Raw genomic sequence first — 15,539 nt, 5'->3', positions numbered from 1 at the left:
TTCCAGCTAAAATAATGGATTAAAATGGCTTAAATTACCTAGGTAAGTGAAATTTTACCATAACTATTTGTTCACTTGGTCTTCAAATCATACCCATCACATTTGACTCGAATCTTGAGTAGGAAACATCAAAACTCCAAGATGCTCCTGTCTGGGCAGCTTCATAAATCTCATTGGCACTAAAAACTGACCATCGAAATTTTGACCCGATTACATTACTTTCCTTCCTATAGGATAAGGAAAGTAAAAAAAGTGTTCGAAACATTTCCTGGACACTGCACTGGGTAGTCCTCTGACTGAGAAGCACTTTCGCTCTAATGTAAGAAGCTGTAGAAAACGCGAGCTTCCTCAGAAAATGTAAACAAACATTACGGTATCGGTATTGCGTTTTGCATAACCATAAACATTTCAGTATTTTCAGTGTTCATTTCACCGCTTTATTTCCTGGACACTGCACTGGGTAGTCCTCTGACTGAGAAGCACTTTCGCTCTAATGTAAGAAGCTGTAGAAAACGCGAGCTTCCTCAAAAAATGTAAACAAACATTGCGGTATTGCGTATTGCGTTTTGCATAACCATAAAATCACAAATTTTATTTCAGCGCTTTGTGAATTTTTGTTTTGTGTTTTCCAGCTAAAATAATGGATTAAAATGGCTTAAATTACCTAGGTAAGTGAAATTTTACCATAACTATTTGTTCACTTGGTGTTCAAATTATACCCATCACATTTGACTCGAATCTTGAGTAGGAAACATCAAAACTCCAAGATGCCCCTGTCTGGGCAGCTTCATATCTCGTTGGTTGGGCATAAACAGAAAATTAAATCAGACTAAAATATTTTTCACCAAAGTCCAAATCAAAATGCTAAATGGACTGTGTTGACTAAAATACTATCGGTGAGGGGTAGTCAGAACTACAATAGCCAAAGACAGCTTAGTTTGGATACTACTACACATACAGTGAAATGTTGACGGATGGTCCCCTCACTTTCTGTAGGATCAAATGACTGATTATATCGACCAAGAAAACCCTTGATACAATTTAGACCCTGAAACAGCTTGACTCTCTTTGAGCCTTAGGACTAATCTTTTCTTTGCGAATTTTTGTTTTGTGTTTTCCAGCTAAAATAATGGATTAAAATGGCTTAAATTACCTAGGTAAGTGAAATTTTACCATAACAATTTGTTCACTTGGTGTTCAAATTATACCCATCACATTTGACTCGAATCTTGAGTAGGAAACATTAAAACTCCAAGATGCCCCTGTCTGGGCAGCTTCTTATCTCATTGGTTGGGCATAAACAGAAAATTAAATCAGACTAAAATATTGATCACCAAAGTCCAAATCAAAATGCTAAATGGACTGTGTTGACTAAAATACTATCGGTGAGGGGTAGTCAGAACTACAATAGCCAAAGACAGCTTAGTTCGGATACTACTACACATACAGTGAAATGTTGACGGATGGTCCTCTCACTTTCTGTAGGATCAAATGACTGATTATATTGACCAAGGGAACCCTTCATACAATTTGGACCTTGAAACAGCTTGACTCTCTTTGAGCCTTAGGACTAATCTTTTGTCCGTTTGAATACCTATTATTTAGTATTTTATTTTGTTTGCAGTTGTAACCGAGATATTCCAAGCTCTTCGAGACATGTCATTTGATTCATCAGTGCCCCCACCTTCATTGGAGGTAAGTATTGATTTTATTCCAGTTGAATAAGTAATCATTTGCATTAGAGGTTTGCATCTAGGTATCATTGGTATTGTTCCATATTTTCAAAGGTATTCCAAGCTCTTCGAGACATGTCATTTGATTCATCAGTGCCCCCACCTTCATTGGAGGTAAGTATTGATTTTATTCCAGTGGGTAATCATTTGCATTAGAGGTTTGCATGTAGGTATCATTTTGGTATTGTTCCACATTTTCAAAAATGGAAAAGGGATGAAAATTCTGTCTTTTAGTAGCCATATTTTCAAAATTGGAAAAGGGATGAAAATTCTGTCTTTTAGTAGGTATTTAAGTAGAGTCTATAATTCTTACATTACACAGGTATATAATGTAGGTAAGTTCCTACTTTTGCATTTCAACAGTTGAACCCATGCTTGAATTTGATATACCCCTATTTTCTTGCCAAACGTGTTTTCTAACCTTTTTTTTTGTTTTAATTTTACAGGGTTCCAAGAAGGAGCTACCTTCATTATTATCACTCAATGTTGAGCCTCCTGCAGCCCCCACCTTCATTGGAGGTAAGTATTGATTTTATTCCAGTGGAATAGGTAATCATTTGCATTAGAGGTTTGCATGTAGGTATCATTGGTATTGTTCCATATTTTCAAAATTGGAAAAGGGATGAAAATTCTGTCTTTTAGTAGGCATTTAAGTAGAGTCTATAATTCTTACATTACACAGGTATGTAATGTAGGTAAATTCCTACTTTCTGCATTTCAACAGTTGAACCCATGCTTGAATTTGATATACCCCTATTTTCTTGCCAAACTTGTTTTCTAAACTTCTTTTTTGTTTTAATTTTACAGGGTTCCAAGAAGGAGCTACCTTCATTATTATCACTCAATGTTGAGCCTCCTGCGGAACTACTCACTGGTAGAAAGGAAGACTTTGGAGAGGAAAAAGAGAAGAGAGAAGTAAAGCTTCCTGTGGCTCTTGAACAAGCTTTGGCCTTCAAATCCGAGAGAGCTAAACAAATTGGAGTCAATCCTGAAGACATAGCCAGTGTTGGTAAGTAGAGGGAAACAAGATAACACATAGGGAATAATAGTTACAATTTAAAATTTGTATGAATCTACTTGTATGCATAATATACCCTGCTCCTCCTGCTAGTTTTACTCTGTGTGTCAGCAATATGTAGGTGGGCTATTTACAGTAAATTTTATGTGAAGGGTGAATCCCTTTTAACATATAAAAGGGGCTCTAGAAGGTGGAGGAATGGGGGAAAGGGGGTGTTGGGGTTTGAAGATGGGGCAAACAGTTGGTAAAAAGTTCCGATTGAGAAGATCGAAGGATTTCTTTAATAAAATAGGTCTTAGGTATTTGGTAGAGAATAATTTAAAAACAGGTTGTACTGTAAAGGTAGAAACACACTACCGTCACGTTAGCTCACGGGGAGTCAGAAAAAATGTAGTCCAAAGTGTTCCCATAATATTGTAGGTAATTTCGTTCATGACAGACTCACTGCCCTCGCGTCACGTGAGCTCTTTTGACGTCACAGTAGTCTGTGTGTTTCTATTTTCTACCTTTCCTTCAAATCCGAGAGAGCTAAACAAATTGGAGTCAATCCTGAAGACATAGCCAGTGTTGGTAAGTAGAGGGAAACAAGATAACACATATGGAATAATAGTTACAATTTAAAATACCTACCTAAACACCAAGTTTAGCATTAGGCCTTGTAAAAGTTTGATTTTTGTTGGTGTAAAAGTTGAACTTTATCATAAGAACTTGATTAAAATTGAAAAAAAGTTTAGAGGCAAACATGAAAAGATTAGGTACCTACTTCTATATTGTGATGACCAAAAAAGTCTGTTGGGTATGTGCTTTAGTGTTGTAACATAGACAAATGATATACCCATCTATCTATTTCTTGTCCTCTCTCCTGTGTTATTTCAAGATTACAGTTATGGTAGGCAATTAACCAATTTCTTTTTCCCTGGTAGAAAGGAAGACTTTGGAGAGGAAAAAGAGAAGAGAGAAGTAAAGCTTCCTGTGGCTCTTGAACAAGCTTTGGCCTTCAAATCTGAGAGAGCTAAACAAATTGGAGTCAATCCTGAAGACATAGCCAGTGTTGGTAAGTAGAGGAAAACAAGATAACACAAAGGGAATAATATTTGCAATTTAAAATACCTACCTAAACACACCTAAACACCAAGTTTAGCATTAGGCCTTGTAAAAGTTTGATTTTTGTTGGTGTAAAAGTTGAACTTTAGCATAAGAACTTGATTAAATTTGAAAAAAAGTTTAGAGGCAAACATGAAAAGATTAGGTACCTACTTCTATACTGTGATGACCAAAAAAGTCTGTTGGGTATGTGCTTTAGTGTTGTAACATAGACAAATGATATACCCATCTATCTATTTCTTGTCCTCTCTCCTGTGTTATTTCAAGTTTACAGTTATGGTAGGCAATTAACCAATTTCTTTTTCCTAAACACAAAGTTTAGCATTAGGCCTTGTAAAAGTTTGATTTTTGTTGGTGTAAAAGTTGAACTTTAGCATAAGAACTTGATTAAAATTGAAAAAAAGTTTAGAGGCAAACATGAATTAACCAATTTCTTTTTCCCTTGTCAGATCCAATTGAAGAAACCCACATTGGTCAACCTTTGGGCAACATCTATGATGACGATGAAGATGATGAAGAAGAAGACACAGAAGTTAAACCTGAAGAAGGTAAAAAGAAAGACAAGAACCAGAAGACCAAGAGGAGAAAGAAAAAGAAGAAGAGGAGGAAACACACTCAGCCAGAATCAACCGGAACCTCGGATAAAGAGAATAAATCAAGCACAGATAAGGGTGAAGATGAACCTGAAGTGGAAATAGAGTGAGTTGATATTGAATAGTTATTTGCAAGAATCTAATTCAGGCCTAAGGGGTTTTTACTGGATATCTATTAATCCCCTGTTGGAGGGGCCCACAGACCAATCAAAAAGGTTTCATTGATTGTGTGTTGGACATTTTTATGTTATGTCATCAAATTTGTGGGACAAAAATTGACAGAATGGAGTTTGTACATATAAACAAAGAAACAAAATAGGTAGGTACCAGATTATAGTAAAACTTAACCCTCACTTTGTCACATCAAAAACAGCTTAGAACACATTTTTCTAAGCTGTAAAATGATTGATCAAATTGTTTATTAATAATTGATTAATTTAGTAAAATAATTCTATTCCATTTTCTATTTCATTCTATTTTGCACAATCTCGATGCATTTGTACAACTCTGCCATATCCTCTCTCTCGCCAGGTACATTCAGGAAACATTGAGTGCTCTTCAGTTGCCACCAATGTACCGACAGTTTGCCAAAATCTTTGAAGCATTCAAAATGCCCGAACCTGAGAAAACACCCGCAGAGCAGGAGCAGAGGGATGCGGAAGAGAAAGAGAAGGCAGAGCAACAGAAGAGGGAAGAGGATCTGAAGAAAGTGCCCAAACCTGTTGAGGATGATGAGGATATGGATCAGGTAATAATTTATTTATTTATTTTGAAAACAGTTTACACTTTTACAGTACATTTTCTTAAGTAGGCCCTCCATCCACCCCTGGCCTGGCAGGCGATTGAAAGGGGGCACCTGGTGGCTTTTGCCTCAATCCCCCATGAGAAAATTGTGATCTCTGATATTTACAGTAAGTACAGATCATAATAGTAATAACAAATTTCTCATAACATAATGATAGTAACAACGAACTCTTCATGAAAATTATGGCCGCAAATAGAGACCAAACCGTACATTTCTCGAACTTCGATCCAAGGACACTTTTGATTTACATCCTATAAGTAATGAACCTCTGTATCAAGCACAGATAAGGGTGAAGATGAACCTGAAGTGGAAATAGAGTGAGTTGATATTGAATAGTTATTTGCAAGAATCTAATTCAGGCATAAGGGGTTTTTACTGGGTATCTATTTATCCCCTGTTAGAGGGGCCCACAGACCAATCAAAAAGGTTTCATTGATTGTTTCAAGCACAGATAAGGGTGAAGATGAACCTGAAGTGGAAATAGAGTGAGTTGATATTGAATAGTTATTTGCAAGAATCTAATTCAGGCCTAAGGGGTTTTTACTGGATATCTATTTATTCCCTGTTGGAGGGGCCCACAGACCAATCAAAAAGGTTTCATTGATTGTGTGTTGGACATTTTTATGTTATGTCATCAAATTTGTGTGACAAAAATTGACAGAATGGAGTTTGTACATGAAATAAACAAAGAAACGAAATAGATAGGTACTAGATTATAGTAAAACTTAACCCTCACTTTGTCACATCAAAAACAGCTTAGAACACATTTTTCTAAGCTGTAAAATGATTGATCAAATTGTTTATTAATAATTGATTAATTTAGTAAAATAATTCTATTCCACATCCTCTCTCTTGCCAGGTACATTCAGGAAACATTGAGTGCTCTTCAGTTGCCACCAATGTACCGACAGTTTGCCAAAATTTTTGAAGCATTCAAAATGCCCGAACCCGAGAAAACACCCGCAGAGCAGGAGCAGAGGGATGCGGAAGAGAAAGAGAAGGCAGAGCAACAGAAGCGGGAAGAAGACTTGAAGAAAGTTCCCAAACCTGTTGAGGATGATGAGGATATGGATCAGGTAATATTTTATTCATTTATTTTGAAAACAGCTTACACCTTTACATTTTCTTAAGTAGTTACACTTCTACAGTACATTTTCTTAAGTAGGCCCTCCATCCATCCCTGGCCTGGCGGGCGATTGAAAGGGGGCACCTGGTGGCTTTCGCCTCAATCCCCTATGAGAAAATTGTGATCTCTGATATTTACAGTAAGTACAGATCATAATAGTAATAACAAATTTCTCATAACATAATGATAGTAACAACGAACTCTTCATGAAAATTATGACCGCAAATAGCGACCAAACCGTACATTTCTCGAACTTCGGTCCAAGAAGGCAATCTGGCTATTGCCCGATTCGCTCGACTTTATCGTTGAAAACTGTTTAATGAGATGGTGGATCAATAGAACTTTACTTGCGTAGACAACGTGAAGTTCAGATTTCAGCACAGAATTCATGTGTGCCTATTAAGGTAGACTACAGAAACTCCACTACATTTGGTAGCTTCAAAACAATGGCAGTGGAATACATAAGGCGGCTTTCACACTGAGGTAACACGTCGCAAGTAGCAAGTCGCAAGATGCTACGTAGCATGCATCTTAGAAATCGAAGAGAGAAGGAAGACAGGATAGGAGAAAGCCAGCCGTTCCGAGAACGAACATTATCTCATCAGGATAAAATCCGCCTCGGGCGGGAATCGAACCCGCGGCCTAGCGCTTACAAGGCAGACGCACTACCAACTAAGGTAACTAGGCTGGCCAATAGAACTTTACTTGCGTAGACAACGTGAAGTTCAGATTTGAGCACAGAATTCATGTGTGCCTATTGAGGTATAGACTACAGAAACTCCACTACATTTGGTAGCTTCAAAACAATGGCAGTGGAATACATAAAATCAACGTCGGGTATCTAAGCAATTAGACCCTGGCTAAAACCTGTGGTTGGGTAGAAGATCTCCTTTGGGAGAATCCTGAAACTTAAATAAAGCCATTAAAGTAGGGGCACGGTTGATCCAGTGGTAACGCGCTTGCTTGCCATGCAGAAGGTCCCGAGTTCGAATCCCACCATCGACAAACACTTGTACTCGTTTTTCGATTGCAAATATTTCAACGGGTTACTTTCTGCTTTAACAAGTTAACTAACAAATACAAATACACCTCATTAATACATAGATATCTTCACCATTATGCTTCTTTGGGCTTACAAAATACTCAATTATGGCAAATTAATTCAAGACAATATAGCTTGTAATTCAATAAAATGTCGCTGCCCTTTCCAGCTTAAACTGTGACTATCAAGTACCAACCCTACTATAGGTACTTGTTTAATATTATCGTGCTTAAGTCATGCTTAAATATTACTATATCTTAATATATAAGTGCCTACAAGTACTTGATCCAATGCTAGAATATCTTCATGGATGCAAAATACATAAGAGTCATGGTGTTAATATTGGTACACACTTATAGCTTATCATAGTCAGACCATTACAGGTGTACAAATTTCCTCTCCTGATTAAGTGATTAAATTAGCTAGAGCCATCTTCAACACACTACTCATGTTTCATTGATTGATCGAAATGTTGATTGATCAAAGTGTTGATTGATCAAAGTGTCGAGTGATCAAAGTGTTGACTGATCAAAGTGTCGATTGATCAAAGTGTTGATTGATCAAAGTGTTGCTTGATCAATGTGATGATTGATTGAAATGAGTTCCAACTCCAAGATTTTTAATTTCATTTGTACGAGTATGTTTGTTTGTTTGTTTGTTTGTTTCGCATTACCTCTCGAACGGTTTGTCCGCTTTGATGCAGTTTGACAGAAATGTGCCAAATACAATTCATCATTTGATTTGGGCACAATTGGGCCTTTGAAGCCCGCAGGGACCCTTTTGGCGAGCGAGTTCCTAGAGTCCACGGAACCTATAGTGTCTATTTCTTTACTTCACCTGTTTCTTTATTTCACCATAACTCCCGAATGGTAAGTCCAATTTCGACGAAACTTGGCAAACATGTTTAGGACGAAAAGAAAATTTACTTAGAAGGCCCAATAACACCTTTAGAGGCCTGTAGGAGCTCTATTTCTCAATTACTTCTACGGTTCACTGAACCACTACCTGTGATATACATAGTAACTAGAAAACACACAGCCATCAGTTCATTAATTCATTTCTTCAGTCACCAGTGATTAGCTGTAGCAAACTGCGAGTCTTATCTGATAAGACAAATAATTATTCTCTGTTACATAGCGGGGGATATTGGACAACTTGCTAGATCCTTAACGAATGATTTGCATTCAGTTGAAAAACTTAACAAAGTTATCTTCAAAAACGAGTTCACCAACTACGGAAAATCACCCACAACGTACCATCTTAACGTACCAAGTGGCGTCCAATGTTCAATGTTATTATAGAATATAGACAGTTGGTTTGGACAACGTTCTTTCAAACATCAAGTTCACTAACTCTACTGGCTTGGATTAATACAACTTGGAGGATGGAGCCCCAATTGGCTGATGCCACTAGTTTCTCTCACCAATAAGTAACCTAGGTATAAGTAGGTAACTCAACAAGATAACTCACAACAAACGGAGATCAACCGAGGTGGTGGTGGTGGTGGTGTTGTTGTTGTAGCGGCTTTAGCTTTCGCCGAATGGCGACAGCAGAATAAAGAAAAGATGTCTTTTTGTATCTGCTATACACCGGGGTGATGGTCTCTAGCTCTAGCCATGTTAAATTGGCTGTCTCGTCCTGAACCGCAGTCAACTATCGTGAGGACTTGTGCTTGGTCTTTAAAAGCAGAGAGAACCCTTTGAGGAACAATTTAATTCATCAGAGCCAAAGGTTTATAAAAGTACTATTGTCTTTAATGTCAAACAATCTCCGTCGTCTAGTGGTTAGCACGGTGAATAGAAATGATCCAATCCGGAAATCAGAATCCCAATAAGTCTTAAATAAACTAGTTGAAACTTAGCATAGACTCATTGAGAATTAATGGAAAAATAAATGTATAAACAACATCTGTGACAACTGACAAGTACGCATGTTTGACAGGATTATAATTCCTCTTGGTCTTATCAACTTATGCCTACCATTCTTCACACAGAGATTTGGAAATTTAGACGAAAAAAACGTGTAAAGTTAAACTTTGACATTTCCCTTTTTCCGTAAAATTCAAAATATCTACCTACAGGTATGTTAACTAATTAATTTTTTTCAATACTTCTCTGATCACTTGATTTATTGGTATTTTTCAATGATCATGACTATACGTAAAACATAAAGTCAAGTGTTTTTACTCACCCAAAATCATTTTTAGTGATAAAATTTAAATTGACAACACGTAGGATGTCATTCAATATTCAATAACGTCCACTTTACGTGAAAATGTGCGAGAAAAAAATGTCTATCATCGTCAAAAAATTTCAATTTTTTTCGATGGACCTTCACATTTGGAAAACGGATTGAAAGGTTGAATACCAAGAGATCGTACTGATAGGATTGCCGATCTGCTTCTATACCAATATGCCACAACGCAGATCAGTAAATTGGTATACAGCTCGGCACACACGCTACGTCTCATTGAAATTTTGAATTTCAAAATTCAAAATCAAAATTCAAAAGAATTTCAAAATACAAAATTCAAATACATACTGGTATGCCACACCGCACACCGGGCATACCAGTATGCCACTACGCAGATAAATTGGTATTTAGTCCGGTACATACGCTATCGCAAGTCTCCTAACTTGGTCTTCCAACCGGATCTTTCCACAGATCGTTGAGTGTACGCTGTACGCGATATATTTGCGCGAAATTTCAGGGCTAAATGAGTGAAATTCGCGCAGAATTTCAGGTCTAAAATAAACGAAATTTCCGTAAATTTCAGCTCGAAATGAGTGAAATTTTCGCAAACATCGCGTAAACAAGCAACGCAACGACTGTGCAAAAGACCAAATGGAGAGGACCATCAGTCGAAAGACCAAGTTCGGAAACATGTTTTTGCCTGTGTACCGGGCTTAGAGAGTGCCCTTACTCATGTTATCAGGTATAATGCCCTTAGTGGTGGTTTAGGATGCGGTGTCATCTCGAAATTAAAACAAACAGGTTAGGAGGACACTGGATGAGACTCGAATCAAGAATTGTGAATTAATTTTGAGCTCTTACTCAATGTGTTATACGGAGACCAGGTATAAACTTGATATTTTTAGATTAAAACATGGCAAATTAAAGACTGGTCATTTTTTCTTCTTCTTCTTCTTATCATGTTGTTTTAGAATGGAGGGAAGCTTTGAACTAGACATACATATTAGCATTGATAACAGGACCATTATAACACAGATGCTCATCTCATCATTATGAATGAGTAATCCTGCAAGTGGGTAAAAATTATAAATAAATGGTCGATTCCTATGTAAAAAGTTGGGAAAAATCCAAATCTGAGGTCAAAACTCCGAAAAGACAACTGTAAAAGGTCGAAAATTCAATTTTTATTTTCCGTTCTAATGAAAGAGTTCAAATATGTGTGACGTCAAACATCATCCAAGTAAGCACAACTGATCTATTGTAAAACATATACCATGCTCTAGGTATGAGCATTGAGCAGAGTAGGTAAAAGTAGGTAGGTACTAAGGTACTCTACTGTTATCATATTGGTGGTACTTTTCGAAATTATTCATCAACTTTTATCATGGTTTAAATAAAACCCTTGTGCATTCGTAGGTACCTTGCTAGTATCATGTGGTACTTTTCGAAATTACCTATATTTAGTAATTTATGATCATGGTTTAATACTTTGGAGGATCACTTTCATCACGACGCGACAGATAGGTTCTACCCCGGGGCAGCATATGTTCAAATAAGTATAAGTATAAGTTCAAATGAGATACCGTGTTCAAATAAGTATAAGTTCAAATGAGATACCGTGTTCAAATAAGTATAAGTATATAAGTTCAAATGAGATACCATGTTTAAATAAGTATAAGTATAAGTTCAAATGAGATACCATGTTCAAATAAGTATAATTATAAGTATAAGTTCAAATGAGATACCATGTTTAAATAAGTATAAGTTCAAATGAGATACCATGTTCAAATAAGTACAAGTATAATTATAAGTATAAGTTCAAATGAGATACGGTGGTGTATTGGTGACCGAACCCAATCAAACCACTCCTGAGCTTCGCAAGAGGATCAGGAGTGTTTGAAATGGAGGAGAGCGATTAACCATGTAAAGATAGTGCAATAGTCCTAAACTAAAATGAACGCGGCACACAAGCAATCAAGAAGAGACCGCCTTAACATAATAATAAATGGTGATCGTGGTGTACAGTGTATAAGGCCAGCCCACTCACCCTCAGACCGTGTGACAGACCCAGGTTTGTACGTGTGTGGCGGAAAAAGCCAGAGACCCAAGTCAGACCGTCTGGCGTCTGAGGGACCCAGGTTTCAAGCTTTTTCCGCCAGACACATTCCCATTGACAGACCCAGGATTTGTGAGACCACGGTCTGTCAGACGCTGAGCGTGTGTGGCGGGCAGTATGGAATATTGATGTGTACTGTGGTGTTTGACTGACAAGTTCAACTGAGACTGTGGAAATTGTTTCTGGTGACTTAAGTCTTTTAGAATTGGAGACAAAGTCACAGATACTTCCCATTTATCACAAGAGTGCCAGAACCAGAATGTAAACCTTTGAAACATTTGCAATCGAAACATGAAAATATTTGTTGAAGGTGGGTACTGGGCATCAAACCCCAGGACCTTCTGGGTGGTAGGCAAGCGTCTCTTACCACTGGGCTAACCGTGTCCATGATATTGTATAAGTAATAAGTAGTGCTTTATTTAGATTTAGACTGTCAGCTTAGAACAGTGGTTCCCAACCTTTTTTAGACAAATACCCCTTTTTAAGCTCAAATTTAGCCATTACCCCTCACCCCCCCCCACCCACAACAAACCACCATAGAAATTAGCTTTAGATAGGGAAAGAACAAGTACATATTGAAATTGTACCCAGTTGGTCAGTAGGTTTATTTTTTTACTTTTTTTTTTAAATTTATTTATTAAATTTAACATATTGAAAATCCGCTTTCGCACCTGTATGTTGTGGCAAAGGGAACTAAAATTCTCAGAGCTTTTTCCGATTTGAACCCTCCCGCCAATCCCGCAAAAAAATCTCAGAGGTTTTACATTGAGGTTTTAAGGGTCCGTTCATGTCGTCACATAAATTTCCTTCATCCCATCTTTTTATTTTTTTTCTATATCTTTTGTATTTTTTTTCACTTAGCGCTTAGTTTTTTTTACCCCTCGAAAAAGTGTATTTTACCCCTCGGGGGGTAAATACCCCCAGGTTGGGAACCAATGGCTTAGAACAAGTTGTTTTATTGTACAAACAGTTTTAGTGAAACTACAAAATATGTCAGGTGAAAATCGGAAATGAAAATGACTTCGAGAATTCTGGTACAATCTGCTTTTGCTCTTTGTTCTATTTTGCTCTTTTCCTGATACTTTTTAAAAATATAAAGATGTACTATAAAAAAAAAAAAAAAAAAAAAAAAAAAAAAAAAAAATCGTAACATATTGACTTTGGAAATTTCCAAAGTAAATCTTTCTTGACAGCGTTAACGGGCATATCATGAAAATAAGGGCTAAGGGCCCCTTTACGTTTTTAAAGCCTATGTACGGTAACTCGCTACCTCACTTCCCCCCCTCTTTTGAAGAGGTTTGACAGATTGAACTGTAACTGCTAACGTCTTATTGTCCCGAAATCGAAGAGAGAAGGAAGACAGGCCAGCCGTTCCGAGAACGAACATCCGTTCAGGATAAAATCCACCCCGGGCGGGAATCGAATCTGCGGCCTAGCGCTTACTAATCCTCCTCTTGTTTCCTCCTCACAGTATCTACAAGGGAAGCGTGGTATCGAGAAGCCCCCGTTCAATTTACCCGAGTTTATTAAGAAGACAGGAATTATGGAAATGCGAGCTTCACTGCACACAAAAAAAAAAAAAAAAAAAAAAAAAAAAAAAAAAAAAAAAAAAAAAACGTAACATATTGACTTTGGAAATTTCCAAAGTAAATCTTTCTTAACAGCGTTAACGGGCATATCATGAAAATAAGGGCTAAGGGCCCCTTTACGTTTTCAAAGCCTATGTACAGTAACTCGCTACCTCACTTTTCCCCCCTCTTTTGAAGAGGTTTGACAGATTGAACTGGAACTGCTAACGTCTTATTGTCCCGAAATCGAAGAGAGAAGGAAGACAGGCCAGCCGTTCCGAGAACGAACATCCGTTCAGGATAAAATCCACGCCGGGCGGGAATCGAATCTGCGGCCTAGCGCTTATTAATCCTCCTCTTGTGTCCTCCTCACAGTATCTACAAGGGAAGCGTGGTATCGAGAAGCCCCCGTTCAATTTACCCGAGTTTATTAAGAAGACAGGAATTATGGAAATGCGAGCTTCACTGCAGGACAAGGAAGAACAGAAAACCCTCAAGTCGAAGATGAGGGAGAGAGTGCGGCCCAAACTGGGAAAGATAGACATCGACTATCAGAAACTACATGATGCTTTCTTCAAGTAAGTTGAACCTAAAGAAGAACACAAGTAACTTTTATTCTTCACAGGTAAAAGTTGTTCTTCTTTAGCTTTAGGATGAATCTTCACAAAGTTCAAAGTTACGTCATAATCCATCACATTGAGCGCTCGAACGTTTGATAGAGGGAACTGTAACTCCTGAGTAATTATAATTCTTAAATCGAAGAAAGAAGTAAAACAGGATAAGAAAAAGCTATCCATTCTCAGAACAAACCTTATCTGTTTAGGATGAAGTCCACCCCGGGTGGAAATCGAACTCGTGCTTATAAGGAAGGTGCGCTACACTCTAAGTATAGTCCTATCTCCAACCCTTCAACCCCAAATTTGCCCTCAAAATTTGAAGATTTTTTTCCATTTAAAATACATTGCGATTGAACCTAAAGAAGAACACAAGTAACTTTTATTCTTCACAGGTAAAAGTTGTTCTTCTTTAGCTTTAGGATGAATCTTCACAAAGTTACGTCATAATCCATCAATACGAACGTTTGATAGAGGGAACTGTAACTCCTGAGGAATTATAATTCTTAAATCGAAGAAAGAAGTAAGACAGGATAAGAAAAAGCTATCCATTCTCAGAACAAACCTTATCTGTTTAGGATCAAGTCCACCCCGGGCGGAAATCGAACTCGTGACCTAGCGCTTATAAGGAATGTGCGCTACACTCTAAGTAAGGTTGCATGAGTGTTTTTAAAGAAATTTATTTTGACTCGTATTATTATTATTATTATTATTATTATTTGTCATTCTATTTGCACAGGTGGCAGACTAAACCGCGATTGAGTATTCATGGTGACTTGTACTACGAGGGTAAGGAGTTCGAGACCAAACTCAAGGAAAAGAAACCTGGTGATCTTTCAGCTGAACTAAGAACGGCCTTGGGCATGCCAGTAGGACCTACCGCACATAAGGTAAGTTCATACCCATCACTTTACATACGCACAGACATACGGACGCAATCAACACATCAGGCACACTCACGGGCACAAACATCACACCACAGTCCTGTATTATTTGGTTAAAACGTTATCCGTTCAGGATAAAATATGCCCCGAGCAGGAATCGAACCGGCAACATAGTACTTACTAGGCAGACACCAGAACATTGATTGATTAACAAATCAACGGGTAAAACCTATGTATACAACATTGATCAGTAAATGATGTTTATGTGAAATATTTTTTTTCCAAATTTCACCAAAATCGGAAAAAGTAAGGTAAGTACCTAACAACTGTATTATTTGGTTAAAACGTTATCCGTTCAGGATAAAATATGCCCCGAGCAGGAATCGAACCGGCAATCTAGTACTTACTAGGCAGACACGAGAACATTGATTGATTGATTGATTGATTAACAAATCAACGGGTAAAACCCATGTATACAACATTGATCAGTAAATGATGTTTATGTGAAATATTTTTTTCCAAATTTCACCAAAATCGGAAAAACGGTTCGAGAGTTTTCGCGGAATAAATAGACAAACTCAGTGCAACATGATGGAGGTAAAACTTTCAACTTGCTTCTTTCTTTCAATTAAAACAACACGACGGCGACCCGACATTGTGAAAGTAGGAGAGTTTGAAGTGTAAACATAATATTTTTTTTTTTTGCGTATGCGTCAATGTCAAGGGAGATAGTTTGAAGGAAA

The 15,539-nt window shown here is 37.5% G+C and overlaps 1 protein-coding gene across 1 annotated transcript in view; it reads left to right on the top strand.

Moving 5' to 3' along the window:
• Positions 1 to 604: 604 nt before the first annotated feature.
• Positions 605 to 15,539, top strand: part of LOC103505086 (splicing factor 3B subunit 2) — a 19,085-nt gene continuing 4,150 nt past the window's right edge. Inside the window, 12 exon segments of the mRNA XM_026820472.1 lie at positions 605 to 668; positions 1,625 to 1,632; positions 1,785 to 1,847; positions 2,541 to 2,742; positions 3,629 to 3,805; positions 4,305 to 4,554; positions 4,980 to 5,196; positions 5,260 to 5,359; positions 5,537 to 5,570; positions 6,113 to 6,329; positions 13,674 to 13,876; positions 14,652 to 14,802. Of these exon segments, the coding sequence (XP_026676273.1) occupies positions 1,809 to 1,847; positions 2,541 to 2,742; positions 3,629 to 3,805; positions 4,305 to 4,554; positions 4,980 to 5,196; positions 5,260 to 5,359; positions 5,537 to 5,570; positions 6,113 to 6,329; positions 13,674 to 13,876; positions 14,652 to 14,802 (1,590 nt within the window). The 5' untranslated portion in view covers positions 605 to 668; positions 1,625 to 1,632; positions 1,785 to 1,808.

The sequence above is a fragment of the Diaphorina citri genome, unplaced genomic scaffold, assembly GCF_000475195.1.
Source record: "Diaphorina citri unplaced genomic scaffold, Diaci psyllid genome assembly version 1.1 scaffold149, whole genome shotgun sequence".
Taxonomy (NCBI): domain Eukaryota; kingdom Metazoa; phylum Arthropoda; class Insecta; order Hemiptera; family Psyllidae; genus Diaphorina; species Diaphorina citri.
The sequence above is the reverse complement of the archived record's forward strand: the minus strand, read 5'-3'. Positions and strand labels throughout refer to the sequence as shown.